Source organism: Bradysia coprophila, unplaced genomic scaffold (genome assembly GCF_014529535.1).
Source record: "Bradysia coprophila strain Holo2 unplaced genomic scaffold, BU_Bcop_v1 contig_232, whole genome shotgun sequence".
NCBI lineage: Eukaryota > Metazoa > Arthropoda > Insecta > Diptera > Sciaridae > Bradysia > Bradysia coprophila.
The window spans coordinates 17,175,216-17,190,096 of record NW_023503493.1 but is presented as its reverse complement, the minus strand read 5'-3'; the positions used below and the strand labels follow the sequence as shown (position 1 = coordinate 17,190,096).

The following is a 14,881-nucleotide window of genomic DNA, read 5'->3' as shown; positions in this document are numbered from 1 at the left end:
GAAATGTCTTTTTGTGACGGTTGGTGCATAACTCTCCTCAGTTAATACAAAAACCTGCTTGACCAATGACCATTGCGAGGGGGTATTTATTTCAAAATTATCCTTGAAAACTCCCAGATAATCCTGGAAGTCGGTGACCCCTCGGGCCATTGTGTAAAGGTAAATGTTTAACTCTTCTTTATTGTCATCATACAACCACAAGGCTAAGTAAACATAATCTGGTATTTCACATAATTAGTCTTATGTTAAGCCAGCATCTCAATAAGATAGAGTAGACTCGAGAGTAGATTTAAAAAAAAAACTTCAAAACTAATCTCTTGTTGAATCTACTCCACTTATTAAGATTGTGTTAGATGTTGTCGGATTTGTTTTGTTCCAATGGGAGGTTATGACTTTTTTCTTAGATTCTTATGATGTACGAAATGCAATAGATACTTCAGAATTTGCACGTAGTCTTACCTTGACAATCTTTTGATGTTAAACTTAGCTCGTGGTAATGTTAGTTGTTGGTGCAAAATATCCACCTTACATTTTGCTGAAGAAATGAGAGAAAGTGTTGCTTTACTCCTGTTCTTCAACATCTCGCCGCCTGTTGTCTTTGTGCTCAATAAGTTTTTTATTTTAAATTGAAAACAACGGTCTGTGGGCGTTAGAAACTATCATTTTCATATTTTCCATTTATATCATATTCCAATTTGTATTATGTGTGTTTTTCAACCGAAAAATGCTAATGTAAAAAAATTAAAATTATTTTCAAATTGCGAAGAAATGCCTGCAAAGTATTGTGTTAGTACGTCACTTAATCCAATCCGTCATCTTGAAAATCTGTTGAGCGTTTAGGACCACCAGTAGCATCACCACCGAAATTCGGCATTCCACCCATTCCGCCCATTCCACCCATACCTCCCATTCCGCCCATTCCTCCCATTGATTGTCCTACCAATGTAACCAACTTCATGACTTTTGGATTGTTTTGGTATTTCATTATGTTGCCGGGATTGGTCATGATGTCTTGGAAGGCTGCAGAGACTTCAGGATCTTTGAAAGCTTCCAATATTTCCGGATTCGAAAATGGCATTCCTCCCATTCCACCCATTCCGGATGGTTCCTTCTTCGCTTGCTTGCTAGCTTTGGCTTTGGCTTTCTCGTTGGCCTTCTGGGCTCTCTTCACACGTTCTTGTCGTTCGCGCAGTTCTTTTTCGGCCTTTCTACGCTCCTGTTTGACGCGATGGACTTCAATTTTCTTAGCATTGGGCGTTACTTCGCGCAACCATTCGTCGGCTTCTTCATCAAAGTCGATTTTGCACGCCTGCCGCAAATCCTTAGCTGAATCTTCCCAATTGCCCAGCAATCGATTTGCACGTCCACGGAATTTGTAGGCAGCTGCAGAGTCACAATTCAATTCCAATGCTCGGTTACAATCTTTGATGCAAGCGTTCGGTCGGCTCAGTTTTAGAAATGCTTGACCCCGTTTTGCGTAGAACAAGGCGTTCGTTGGATTCAGTTGTATGGCATCGGTGTATAATGAAATGGCTTCATCGAAATTTTGTTGGGAATAGGCGCTATTAGCCTTTGCCCGAATGTCGCTCGCCTGATCCTGTTCCTCTTCAGTCGGCGTTTTCGCTACGTCACCCATTTTTTGTGTATCGTTTACGGTGTCTGGTTCGACACATCCCTCACGATCAATATCGATATCGGACTCTGGTTCACTTTCAATTTTTTCTTCAGATTCGGAAAATGAGTCTGGCTCGGAATCTGCCTCAGCTGCAGCGGGTTGAGGTTGTGGTTGTGGCGGCCTGGAATGTACAATTAGATGAATGGCTGAGTAACGGAAAGCGTTTTTTTTCGTAAAACTTACGGTGGACTAAATGAACTGTCACTTGGTACTCTACCACCCATCTTCTCAATGAATGCTTTGAAAAAACTCAATTGCGGCAGATTTAGAAGCACTGGATTTGCAGAACACACATCGACGAAAACTTTCAATTTTTTCAGTTCCTCTTCATTAATCGGACACGCCATTTTCGTACGAATCTATTAAATGCAAAACATATACGAGCCGAATTAAGACGGTGCGATAACAAAAGTTACGAGATACCAACACCTTCTACGACATCGGTATCTTGTGCTGCGTAGAATAATATTTATTTCGGAACTTACATTTGTGATGCAAAACGACTGCGATTATTTGCGTAAAAATGACTCGCTTATATTAGCAAAATATGCACAGTGAATACAATATCTTTATTATTTATACCGGCGGTGTGGCCTCGAATGTTCGACTGAGATTGTAAGTGTCACACCGAAAAAATTAAAGCAAAACAATGAAATTGTCGTCTGAAGTTGGCTCTACGAATAGTTTGCAGCGATGAAGGTGTGAGGGGCAATTATTGTCAGAGACGTTATCAAGGTCAACCGGCGAAAATTTGAATCTGAACCTTAGAGTAATTATACCTAGAGAGGAAATTACGAACAGAATTACGTAAAATTTGTGGTCCCGACATGAAATACGTAATATTTGATAGTGTAAGTTTTTCCCTACTAAATTGGTGGGCAAATTAACGCAAAAAATTTAAATGTGCATGCGAGAAGGATTCTTTTTAAAACGTGAACCTTTTACATACCACTGATATGAACTGATATCAACAAACACATTGTGTTTAACAGGTTTAACACAACGAAAATAATAGAAATTGACCCGTGTTGTTTTATGCAGCAAATTAGTTGGGCAATCGGTCTCTTGAAGGAAAACTACAAATCAACAAACATGCAAATCGCGCAATTTTTTTATTAAGCGCATAAAATCACCGGAAAAATGAACAGGCATTGCCCTTGATTCCTTTACCTTGGCATCCCGTAATGAATCACATTTGCACCATATTTAATTATTATTATTGCGAATGATTTCAAACAAAATTTCAAAATAGAGGTACGCGATTTAGAAAATACAAAACTGACAACTATCAAAATTGTCAACGCCTACATGTGTTAGTAAAAGCTCTACGTAAAATTGTACGAAATGTGAATCTTATACAAACTGATGTCGGGACCACATTCTATCGTACGAAATACCTCTCTAGGTATAATTACTCTAAGATCTGAACTGATATGACTGAAATTACTTTAAATCTGAAAATCAGTAAAAGTGGAGGTAAATCAGGTCGGATTTCAGGTATACCTAAAAAATCTTAGATACATGAAATCTGACCTGAACTTCAGGTTTCAAGTAAATTCAGGTCAAGTAAAATTTGTTAATTTAATTTCAGTTCAGTCTAAGCTTCAGGTTTCAGGTCGAGCTGTTCGGAGCCTTAAATTTTACGAAATTTTGAATGAGTCTATAATTTCTTCAAGTACGGTTTTGACCAGTCTAATTAAAGGCGTGGGTATTTAGATTGGTTCATAAGTCTCTTCCAAGGATATTAATTTGAGTTGTCAAAACAATGACGTGAAATATTTTGAAGAAAACAAAGAACTTGCGGGAGCTGTCAAAGCACCTACATAAAATAATTTGTACTTGCGGGAAGTGTCAATTGAAGAAGAAATTATTTTGTAAAGTGTTTTGACAGCTCTCATTCTTTGTTCAAATCAATTTCCACTTCGAAACATTTTCTCGTCATAATCGTCTATATCAAAGTGCAAAAATAATACAACCATACCACGCATGCGGATTTTTAGTTGTTCTTGCGTCGAACGAACTCTGTATGTGCTCAGGGTGTCAATTCTCGTACTTTCGTAACTCCAAATATTCCGTAACTTGACAGTTGTGTGTATAAAACCAAAGATATAGACTGTTGGGGAGGTCACGCAGACCGCAATTTTATTAGATACGCGGGGACACACAAAACAGAATCCATCTTCTACGAAAGTGTATGAAAATGTCAAATTTTGTATGCTTCAACCGCGTATCTGTATCTGAGAGACCTCCTAAAAGTTCACAACCTTGTATAAACCCCCAAAAGAACTGTCAAGTAACGAATGCTTAAAGTTATGAACGTTTGAGAATTAAGGCCCTGACCAGACAAAAAATTTGTCGATTCTATAGTCGAAAATCGACTGCATCTACTACCTTGTATGAATTTAATATCCTTGGCTCACCGCTCACACCGTTCATGACAACTGTCAAATCTGTTAGACAGGCAAACAAAAACAACACAAGAATAGCATTGTGTTGTGGAAGAATTCTCGGTCCAATGTTTTGAAATTTTTATTCGATTTATTTGCTGTAATGGAGCGTGTGTTCGATATAAATAAAATTTGTCGCGTTTGCTTGGAGGAAGGCATTCTATTGTCCATATACAGCAACGAATATGCAATCAGTCCGCTGGATATGATTGTTAGTTGCACCAATGTTAAGGTCAAAATTCTAAATAGACTTCCGTCACTGTTTCCCACGTTACCAAAAAAGTTTCTCCTTCATTTGGAATTTTAGATCACCGACGACGATGACGAATTGCCATCATCCATCTGTAACAATTGCATGTACCGTCTGGAGGTAGCCTATCAATTGAAGCAACAATGTGAGAATTCTGATATGCGATTGAGGGAGTGTCTTGGTTTGGATGTGATGGACAACAGTGAGAAACCCGAAAAGAATGCAGTGTAAGCATACCGATAGGAAACAATTTCAGGTTTATTCATTCCGATTCCATTTCACAGCAACAGCAACATTAGCAAAGACAACTACGTGAAGCTCGTTTCCATTCCGAACAACGACAATTCCACCCAAGTGAAGGACGAGGAAATCTACGCTGCTATGAATGCAATGTGTGAAATATTTGGCGAATCAAATACCGAAGAAGCAGTCATGTTACAGTCGCACATCGAACAAGATGTCATTCCAATCACAACGGTCCCATCATACATTCATCAGGACGACATGGACGAAACATTAAATTTGTCGCAGGTTGATTACACCATTGCTCCGTCGTCCGAGGACGTGAAAGTAGCGTCTAGTAATGAAAGTGAAAAAATTTCCGAACCGACTGTATCCAGGCCATCGAAACGGAAGAAACAGAAGAGTCTGGTGTCACGTGCCGATTTGGACAAATTTTTAAGCGAAAAGAAAAGCAAACGAAAGAGTGGTAAAGCGGAGCAACGAAAGACAAAGAAACTGACCGATCCGACACAATGTCTAATTTGTGGAAAGACTTTTGCGTATGGCTACATGGAATCGCACGTTCGGACACATAGCGGGTACGTAACGTACATGATGCAAATCATTCGTAGGCAACATGTTGATCAGTTCACACTCCGTACATTTTTGAATAATTCTGTGTTCGTTCACTTCACAGCGAGCGGCCATTCAAATGCACCTGTTGTAATTTAAAGTTTTCACAGCCAGGAAATTTAGCCTTACACATGAGGGTGCACAGCGGGTTTGTATTGACAAATAAGTGAAATGTTGTTCCGAGTCTATAAGAAGAAAATTTCCGATTTTGCAGGGAACGACCTTATCAATGCGAAAAATGTTCGAAACTTTTCACAACGTCTAGCAACCTCAAAGCACATCAACGAATACATTCCGATTCAAGGGATTTCCCCTGTACGCAGTGTGATCGTGCTTTCAAATCAGGTATGGGATCCGTTTCAACATATGTACATTGTCAATTGCAAAATTACGAAATCCCGAATTCTCTAGCTTCGGAGTTGAATAGTCATGCTGGAACGCATACCGGCGAAAAAAAGCACAAGTGCCTAGAGTGTGGAAAAACGTTTTACAAGACGTCCTATTTGAATGTTCATTTTCGCACCGTTCACGTAGGTGAAAAACGACACCATTGCACCGAATGCGGGAAGAAATTTTCAAACAGTTCGAATCTCACTTGCCATTATCGAATTCATAGTGGGGAGAAGCCCTTCGTCTGCCAAATTTGCGGGTAAACTGTGACAGCGGAGTTTTTAAGGCTTCTTTCGAAGAAGAAGAAAACTTACCGAAATCGGTATACATTTTTATGAGTTCCTAGAAAGGTCGTAGAAGCCAAGGACTATTTTCGGGACACATGCAGGCAATCAAATTTCGGCCTAAGTTTGCTTCAGCTGACTCACTCATACAAAGAAGACTGGTTATGAGTGTTTGTTTATACGGATTTTATACAAAGTACACACGCGTGGTAGTGGTAAAATCGTTAAAGCATGCATAGCCACTTTTGTTTGTTTGAGTGAATTTGATTGCCCTTTACTGTAAAAAAAAGTCCACTGTAAAATGTGTTCGATTTCGGTAGGCTGTTTCTCAACAGAATGTCTCTGTGTCTCACATTTTGGATTTCATTCGAATCATTTTCTTGCAGAACAAGATTCAACCAGTCATCGGCACTGGTACGACATTCGAAACAGCACAACACAACAATGTAATGCTCAGACATATTTTTTATCGTCTTCTTTAAATAAAACGATTTCTTGCTTTTCAGCTCAAATAAGACTCCATCAACGAACATTGAACCACCGAGAGCCGAACCACCAACATCAAATAAACCTTTGCCAATTGATAGCGACATTGGATATCATGATTCCTCAATCGACTGTCAATCCATAGATCCGTTTTCTACTTACATTAAGGTGCCAGATTCATCGAATTTATGGTAGTTGACGTCAGGCAAAGTTTAAGGTAGCGGATCATTCTTTTCATATTCTTTCGGTCGATCGTCGGTTAAATGTCACCGAAATGGTCTCAGATTTCCCACTCAAAATTTCATGGTGTCTTATGGTAGGACAAGTAGGACAATTTTCCTTTCTCAATAACAGTAACTTTTCGGTTTATTTTGAGTCAATTGCACTTATGTTATCTCAAGAAGATTATGTTATGAAAAATCAATGGTTCGAATGGGGAACCTCGGTTGGCCTGTAGAGGTGTCACAATTTTTTCTAGTACGTCATTCTTTTTCTTCATTCTATTTTCAAGTGAAATATCACTCTGGTAAAATGTCTGTGAAATTTCCTATATTTTCCTAGTTTAAGAGATTCCAAGGGGGAGGTTCGTTTTAATCTGGACAACCGAAACTCGTAGTCTCGAATATGAATAGGACGAATTTCCAAAACTTGGGACCCAGTAGGAAAGTTGGACACTGTGTGAGCGCTGTGGTTAGGATTTACTTCAAGTTATACACCTGTTCTTCCCAAAATTTCATCAAATTTGGACATTTTTTTTAAATTTTTACAAAATGATTTTTCTCTGTATACCACCACAAACCACGTTGTCCCGCAACTACATGACCTCAGCTTTCCACAAAAAAAAACCATGTGATCACACATCACCCTAGGGCCTATTTTCGATAATTTAAATTGTCGAAATTATCAAAAAATTGTCGAAATTGTCGAAAAATTATCAAAATTCTCCAAACGTAAATTTGAGAATTTCGATCATTTTTGTAGAATTTAGAGAATTTTTCGATAATTTCGAGAATTTAAATGATCGAAAATAGGCCCTGCATCACCCTCCATTGGTGTGGTGTGGTCACCCATGAACTTTAAAACAAATTTTGGACATCGAGCCTGACAAGTACATATCAAAATTTGCTAAAGCTTAAGACAAATCTACACATGGCTAAATTGTTGCCTACATTTCGGGGCAAAATTATTATTATTTTGATAATAATTTTGGACTAGCATCCTTTTACGAAAAAGTACAACCATCGTTTGGTGTTAAAATGTTTTAGCTTTCAGTGAAAATTTAGATGTTTGTGGTGATGTAACCTCAGTTCCAGAAAACTCAATATTTCACGAAAATTGACACATATTTCTCGGAGTTAGGTAACATCACCACAAACATTTTAATGTTTGCTGAAAACTAACACATTTTAACACCAAACGATGGTCGTACTTTTTCGAAAAGGCATGCGAGTTCAAAATTATAATAAAAATAATAATTATTTTGCTCCGAAATGTAGGCAACAATTTAGCCATGTGTAGATTCGTCTTAAGCTTAAGAAAAAAATACGTCCGACTTTGTAGGCTGATTTTCAGCAGAATCCCTCACATAGGGATTTTTGTCATCAAAAATCTGTATATCCTGGAACATGCTTCGGCAAAAATGTATGAAACAATGTACAAATGAGCTATGTCTTGATTTCTATTGATCCTATCCGAAAGCCTTTTGTTATTTAAATTTACCAACATACCGACAACTTTGCCAACGCCAACGTCTAAGGATTTAAGTAAATTCCATTTCGCATTCTGATTTTGTGTCGTTCCAATTATTTATTTTGTAAAAAGAAATAAATGTTTATTACAAAGAGCGCTAATGCGTTTCATGCTTGCTCCGTTCATGACCCCGACGTCCAGCTGTGGAAGTAAATCGTTCGTCGCAATGAAATCGACATTGATATTTCTTCTCTCCGCTATGCCTATACGTATGAGTTTTCAGTGTTTTTGCCGTTTTGAATGCCTGCTCACACACATTGCACTTGTACGGGCGATGCTCGTTTTGATGGACATGCTTGATGTGCACATTCAGCCGATGTTCTTTGAATTCTTTGCTGCAAATGGGACACTTGGTCGTTTCACTCGAATGGATTTTGTTGTGCTGATTCAATTTGGTTTTGGATTTGAACGACATACCGCAGGTTGAACATTGAAAGGTTTTAAGACCGCTGTGGACCCTCTCATGATATTTCATGTAGCTCGAATGCGAAAAGGATTTATTGCATATCAGGCAAGTGTAGGGTCGTTCCATCGTGTGAATCCGTTTATGAACAAGCATATTGTGTGAAAGAGTGAACTTTTGGCCACAGTACTCGCAGGGAAATTTCTTTTCCGATCGTTTTTTGAATTGCAGGCGATAAACGTGCTCTTGCAGTATGTGCGTCTCAATGTTTTTCCTCCGTTTCACCGATAAGTGGGAGCAAATTTTACAACCGAAAGCTTTGTCCGGAGCAAGTGTATCGTACAGAATGTTGGCGTTAAGAAATGTTTTCAATTTGTCGATCAACGTAACATCATCTGCATCGTCGAAACCGCCCATTAGATGTTCGTATTGATGGGCGTAGAATAAAAATTTCCCTTGGATGTTCCGGTTGCATTGGATACACATATACATGCCCCTTTTCACAGCAGTGTGCTTGGTAGCGTGTGTATCCTTCATGTGTAAACTCAATTTATGTTTCGTATCAAACGTCGATCCACAAATGTCGCACTGCAACATGTCACTACACTCTTCAACTTCCAGTTCCACGCAGACTTCCTTAAAATTTTCACATTTCGAGATGATGTCTGAGATGATAGACGTGTCGCTTACACCATGGTTTTGAACATGTCCATAAAAACTAGTCTTGCAAACAAAATTTTCTGAACAAATGCAACAGATCAACTGCGTTACGTTCATATGTGCATCAATTAGGTGGGGTAATAGCTTCGACGTCGTATCAAAAGAAATCGCACAGAATCTACACTGATTGTCGCCGGAATGTTTTGTCAAGCAATGATGATTCAAATCGTCCTGCGACTCTTGGCTTTCACCACACAATTTACATTTGTAACTCAAACCGTTGGAATGATGGTCGATGTAATTTGCTGCTGATGGTGTCGCTTTCACTAGATCTTTATCACGGTACGGCTCGTTATCGGTGTTAATATGGTCCTGGTCGAGGCTGGTGAAGTGAGTCTCGATGTGGTCCAAAATATCCGTAATGTTAGTGAATAAACAGTTGCAATGACTGCATACATAGGTATAGTTTAATGTTCCTGTTCTATAGACGAAAGCGACCTTTTCACTCGACTCGATACTAACCGAAGTAGGTGTGGAATTCATTGAAAAATAACGTGAAAAATATCACTTTTTTTTGAAAATAGCAACAACTCCAAACAAATGTTTGTTTGTTTACATTTTAGAATATGATGTTGACATGAGTGACATCCGTGACTCTAGCGATTTTCATTATTTGAACAGTGTTTCAGTGTTGAACTCGTACAGAACAAAAAATCCAATGAATGTACGACCCAGGTACATATGTACCACTTCGTTCGGGGTTCGGACTACAACTCGCGAAATTGCCTAAAATATACCGTCCACTACAGATACGTCAAGTTCATTGTAGTTACTTGATACTACTTTTCATGTAAACTAAATCTTTTGAATCATAGAGGTATAGATCAGTGTCAAATAACGGTTTCTTCTCTCAAAATGGTGTCAAATGAGTTGTCAATTTCACAAAGCTAACCTCAAACAATGAAAGATCTATATAAATTTTTGTAACATTGTGGTTAGCTTTGTGAAAATGACAGCTCATTTGACATCTCAAACGACATTGACAATGATCTATTGTGCGAAGAATCAACTGTCTACCTCTAATAGTGGGTTGCTTAGGCAAAAAATCGTGCGTCTTAGAAAATCGTTATAACGATGATTGTAGATTGTTCCGTATCGATTTCTGATTCTAAACTGATGTGGGGCCAAGACGGCAGCTCAATGGTTCTCTGGTGAGCGGCCGTTATGTCCCTTTTTTTAAGAACCATTGAGCTGCCGTCTTGGCCCCACATCAGAATCAGGAATTGATATGGAACAACCTACAATCATCGTTACAACGATTTTCTAAGATGCACGATTAAGCCCTTTTTTTAGCCTAAGCAGGTCCACTATTAGAAGTGTGCCAATTCTTTATTTATAAAAAAATGACTTCCGCATCGGGGAGGCCTCTCTTGAAAATTCTGATCGTGGTTTTTAACGATATTGTAAAAATGTATTTCATCGGAGAAAAATCAGGTTGTTGACGTGAAAATTGTCGCGAATTGAGGTACTTCTAGCTCTGACCAAAACAGTCTACAAAATTTTAAAAGTACTTATGCCAAGTTACGAACGCATGAGAATCGACGCCCTTATATCATATATGTGTGTTTGCGAGTCGTTTTTAGACATTGTTCTCTTGTGCTCTTGTCTCTGCATTTTTGTAGCGATAACGCACTTCTGAAACTTTAACAATTTATTGTTCAGCAAGCATCTTGTTCATACTTAATGCAATAATTTTCATTTTGCTCGAACTAAATATTAAACTATTCCAACTAATCCAAACATTTCAAATAAACTGTAAGCTGGAAATTGGGCGGTACATAAACAATTTGCAGAGTTCAAGGCAGCAATGTAGATCAACCAAAATGAAAATGAGTTTCACGTATATTCGATTAATGAAAACGAACACATTGTAGCGCGAAATGCGTCTGTCAATGGTGCCTACGTTGCTGACTTAATAGTGGTTCTCGATTATTCGTTGGCTGCAGGAGAACGGTTAGTGAAAGAAATTTTGCCATTGGTCGAACCAAAAGTGAACAGATGGTATGGATTTGTGCAATTAATTACTTTCGGAGAGCAAACCGCTCTTAATGGTGTACAAATCACCGATCTCAGCAAATTTAATTTGAAGAGTGGAGGAGCAACTAAGATTGGGCCAGCAATTGAAAAGCTTCGCTTGTTTCTTCAAGAAAATCGCACGTGTAAGGTTGACGTGCTAATCATATCTGCTACAGAAATCAGCGACCGTGAAAATGCCGAGCAGGAAACAAAGAAACTGACTGACTTTTTGGCTTCAGTTGATAATAAACTGATTATGAATGCGCAAGCAGTGCGACTGTTTACCACGTCGAATCATCGACCGGATGTCAAAGCATTGTGCTCCTTGTTACAAATCAACAATACAACGGAAGCAAATATTTGTGACGTCAACATCACATCAGCGAATGAAACGATTGCGAAAATCACCTTACCACCGCCAAAAACAAAACAGTATAAAGTGGTCGACATCAATGTCAACGAATCGAATGAATTTATTGCGGAACAAATTGTCTCAATGTCGTTGCAATAAGCATCAGCTGGATCCACGCATCCAGGGCTATCATAAATTCCTTTTATTTGCTAATTTTCTTTTGTTATTTACTTTTTCTTTATTAACTAATTTTACGTTATTCATTCAGCTATTTTCTAAAATAAAAAAAAAAAAATAAAAAAAAAATCCTTCGCGTCTTTGTGTTTGACTGTTTTCTCATTCCAGCAATTCTCCCTTAAATCGTGCTGCATGATATAATATTTTTCAAGCTTTTTACGTTGCAAAATTCCTTTACGTACCATTTGGCAATAATATCTCGCATGTTTGGTATCATTGTAAAGTGTAGGCTTCAAGCTTAGTTGCAGATATAGTTGTGTTGCTAAATAAGCCAATCGCATGGGTGCGGAGATGCAGAAAGGTCACCGAGGTTCACTAAAATACCCGAAGGGCCTTTTGCTTTAGTCGAGCGAAGTCCCGGCAGGGCTTTTTTAAATTTCAACCATTTATTGTTCAAACAAATGAAGCTCATTTTAGCAAACATAGACAAAATCTTCGATTTCCAAACGAATTTTTTCTACTTTGGCCTTTCCGTTCTTTCTTTCTTCTCTTTCCAATCAAAACTTTCTTTGTTTTCCAATCAAAATTTTTATTCTGAGGACTTTCTGTTAATTTTTTTTCGATTTCCAATCGAAATTTTTCCACCATCGCTATCTTGATGCATCAAGATTTTGGCTATTTGCATCACTATGTTGGTATTATCAAAATTTAGGCTACAGACATCGCTATCAGGATATATTTTCGCTGTGGGCACCGCTATAGAAAAACATTTTGAAAGATCCGAATTATATTGTATTAGTCAAAAGAGTCAAAAGCAATCTGTTAGGTAGTCACGTGATTTCGTAGACACGTGATTAGACCGTGTGCGGTAAAAATAATTTATTTTTAATTGATGTAGATTATTATTCTGTAGAACTAAAGTGTAAACAGAATATCTGAAAAATTTATGCTTGATTTTATATCTCACTTTAAAAGCTGCAATTTGAACCATTCCAATTCATTCTAATTGGATTCTCACTAAGATTCTAATAGGTGGGATTTCCACAAGAAATTCATACTTTTACGAAATTTATGGAAAAACCGATTTGTTCACCCATAGGGAATTCATCAAGATAGAGTTGCCCATGGCAAGAATGGTGATATATCAAGATAGCCTAACCATGTCCATAACCAAAATCTTGATATGTCAAGATAGCGGTTCCAATACTCTCTCTAGCAAACAAACTCGCGGCTCTCTGTGTCAAATTCACACATTATTTCTTTGTATTCTACAAACACTATTCTACATTTTGACTAACTGACTAAATTCCAAAGGCTACTTGATTCATTCACCACCTTAATAAAAGTAGTTTGGTTGCTAGAGAGGGTATTGGCGGTGCCCATAACAAAAGTGTTGATATATCAACTTACAGGAAATTCCATCCTTATTAACAGTAGAAAACAGGAGTAAGCTTTTCTCGAGATATCAAGATTTTTTCAAAGTTGAGAATTTTCTTGACCTAACTTCTGGGACATCGAACGATCTTGTAATTAGTCCATTAAGAGTGATATCGCCAAAACTTGAATCAATTTGAAAACAAGAAAAATCACCAAAGTTTGTATGGAAAATTTTTTTTCCTCATATATTCCCATACAAACTTTGATGATTTTTCCGGACCACTAAAATGATTCCAAAAATAAAAAAAAAAAATTTGGAATAAGCTAGTTAGCGGTTTGAAATTGAAATTTTCAGACATACGGAAAAAAACCACTCTAGTGAGTATAGAATAATGGCATTGTTCGTTCCTGGACTCATGATATGATCACTAAATGCAAATAGCATAACTTTAGGATAATTTTTTATCACAATCAGACTTTAACGTCGTTCGTTGAACTCGAAATTATGAAAAAATTGGTTAAATTTGGGCAACTTTTTACTTCGTGCAACTTCCTGGCCTGCAACACAATTTTTCTGAGGTTTAGTTTACGTGGGATGATAGTGAGTGTGTCCAGCTACAACACCCCATAGTCGGTTTCACGGAAACGTTCTGTTGCAGGCCAGCAGTACTGTGCAAAAATCGACCATACTTTCATTGTTTACTTTCGAACGTACAGTGGTACCGATTCGTGCCTATATACTCTAATGATAGGTCTTTTAGAGGAGCACACTCGCACAACATTTCAACTTTTAAAAAATCGTCTACCTCGAGTTAATACTAAAAAAGTGTTTTCCCTACCCTATGACATTTGCCTGCATTTTACCAATTTACACCAAGAGTACACAATTAATAAAAAAGGAAAATATACGTATTGTCTAGAATTGAAAGACGAATCCAGCGAGCTATAGCTAGCCCGGATCGCCGAACCTTAGCAATGACTCTTAATAGAAGCAATACAAATTTGGATTTGGACTCTAAACACCTTGACCGACTATGGTTGGTTCGCACTGTCCCGCTCTCACAATTTCTATCTTAGTGAGTTACTCACTATTCATCAATTATGTAAAAGAAAAGATCACTTACTTGCTTTCTTGAACAAGCCTTGGAACAATCGCCGTCATGTACAAATTGTACACAGATTTCTTTCTATGTATGATTTGTTACAGGAAAGGGCAATCAACTTACAGCCTAAGTTTGCTCTAGCTGATTTTCATCTGGTTCACTCATACAAACGAAAGTGGTTATGAGTGTTTATAGGGGTTTAACAGTACACGCATCCTCGTGGTAGCGATAGAATAGTATAAACATGCATAGCCAGTTTTGTTTATATCAGTGAATCAGTTGAAGTAAATTTCACAAACTTCTCTCTCTACGCTTCCGCAACCCTTTGTGGCAATTAACCAAGTGCCCACTGCAGATATATAAATAGTTATTTACATAACAAGGAATAAAGGGAAGAAAAGTAGAGTTTTCGTTTGAATTTTGTTAATTCAAGGCCTAGGTCAATAAACACACGAAAACTATATTTTTCAACTTTTATCCCGAGTTATGTAATGGATTTTACATGCTGAGGGCGTTGAAAGCAGTGCTTGAAACATGAAAAGTACGGTTTTCGACGCATATAATAGTTATTTGTGTATCTGTTTTGGACGATGGTTT

The 14,881-nt window shown here is 37.8% G+C and overlaps 3 protein-coding genes across 3 annotated transcripts; 1 reads left to right on the top strand and 2 right to left on the bottom strand.

Annotated features, from left to right (window-relative positions):
• Window positions 1-641: 641 nt before the first annotated feature.
• On the bottom strand, window positions 642-2,323 carry LOC119077069 (hsc70-interacting protein 1-like). The gene is made up of 3 exons (XM_037184211.1): window positions 2,161-2,323; window positions 1,859-2,034; window positions 642-1,796 (listed from the first exon to the last, which is right to left on the bottom strand). The coding sequence occupies exons 2-3, from the start codon at window positions 2,020-2,022 to the stop codon at window positions 800-802; spliced, it is 1,161 nt and encodes a 386-aa protein (XP_037040106.1). The 5' UTR covers window positions 2,023-2,034; window positions 2,161-2,323; the 3' UTR covers window positions 642-799.
• A 1,820-nt stretch (window positions 2,324-4,143) lies between these two features.
• On the top strand, window positions 4,144-6,807 carry LOC119077068 (zinc finger protein 2 homolog). Its single transcript, XM_037184210.1, has 8 exons — window positions 4,144-4,354; window positions 4,430-4,599; window positions 4,657-5,193; window positions 5,292-5,375; window positions 5,442-5,572; window positions 5,639-5,876; window positions 6,288-6,347; window positions 6,408-6,807. The coding sequence occupies exons 1-8, from the start codon at window positions 4,226-4,228 to the stop codon at window positions 6,580-6,582; spliced, it is 1,524 nt and encodes a 507-aa protein (XP_037040105.1). The 5' UTR covers window positions 4,144-4,225; the 3' UTR covers window positions 6,583-6,807.
• A 1,263-nt stretch (window positions 6,808-8,070) lies between these two features.
• Window positions 8,071-9,807, bottom strand: LOC119077066 (zinc finger protein OZF-like). Its single transcript, XM_037184204.1, has one exon. The coding sequence runs from the start codon at window positions 9,740-9,742 to the stop codon at window positions 8,234-8,236; it is 1,509 nt and encodes a 502-aa protein (XP_037040099.1). The 5' UTR covers window positions 9,743-9,807; the 3' UTR covers window positions 8,071-8,233.
• Window positions 9,808-14,881: the final 5,074 nt, after the last annotated feature.

Bases quoted from the DNA above. Each gene is read 5' to 3' on its own strand.
- LOC119077068 (XM_037184210.1), top strand. From the start codon at position 4,226: ATGGAGCGTGTGTTCGATATAAATAAAATTTGTCGCGTTTGCTTGGAG. The intron at 5,573-5,638 runs GTATGGGATCCG...CGAATTCTCTAG, and splicing joins TGATCGTGCTTTCAAATCAG to CTTCGGAGTTGAATAGTCAT. The intron at 6,348-6,407 runs GTAATGCTCAGA...CTTGCTTTTCAG, and splicing joins AAACAGCACAACACAACAAT to CTCAAATAAGACTCCATCAA.
- LOC119077069 (XM_037184211.1), bottom strand. From the start codon at position 2,022: ATGGCGTGTCCGATTAATGAAGAGGAACTGAAAAAATTGAAAGTTTTC. The intron at 1,797-1,858 runs GTAAGTTTTACG...TGTACATTCCAG, and splicing joins GACAGTTCATTTAGTCCACC to GCCGCCACAACCACAACCTC.
- LOC119077066 (XM_037184204.1), bottom strand. From the start codon at position 9,742: ATGAATTCCACACCTACTTCGGTTAGTATCGAGTCGAGTGAAAAGGTC.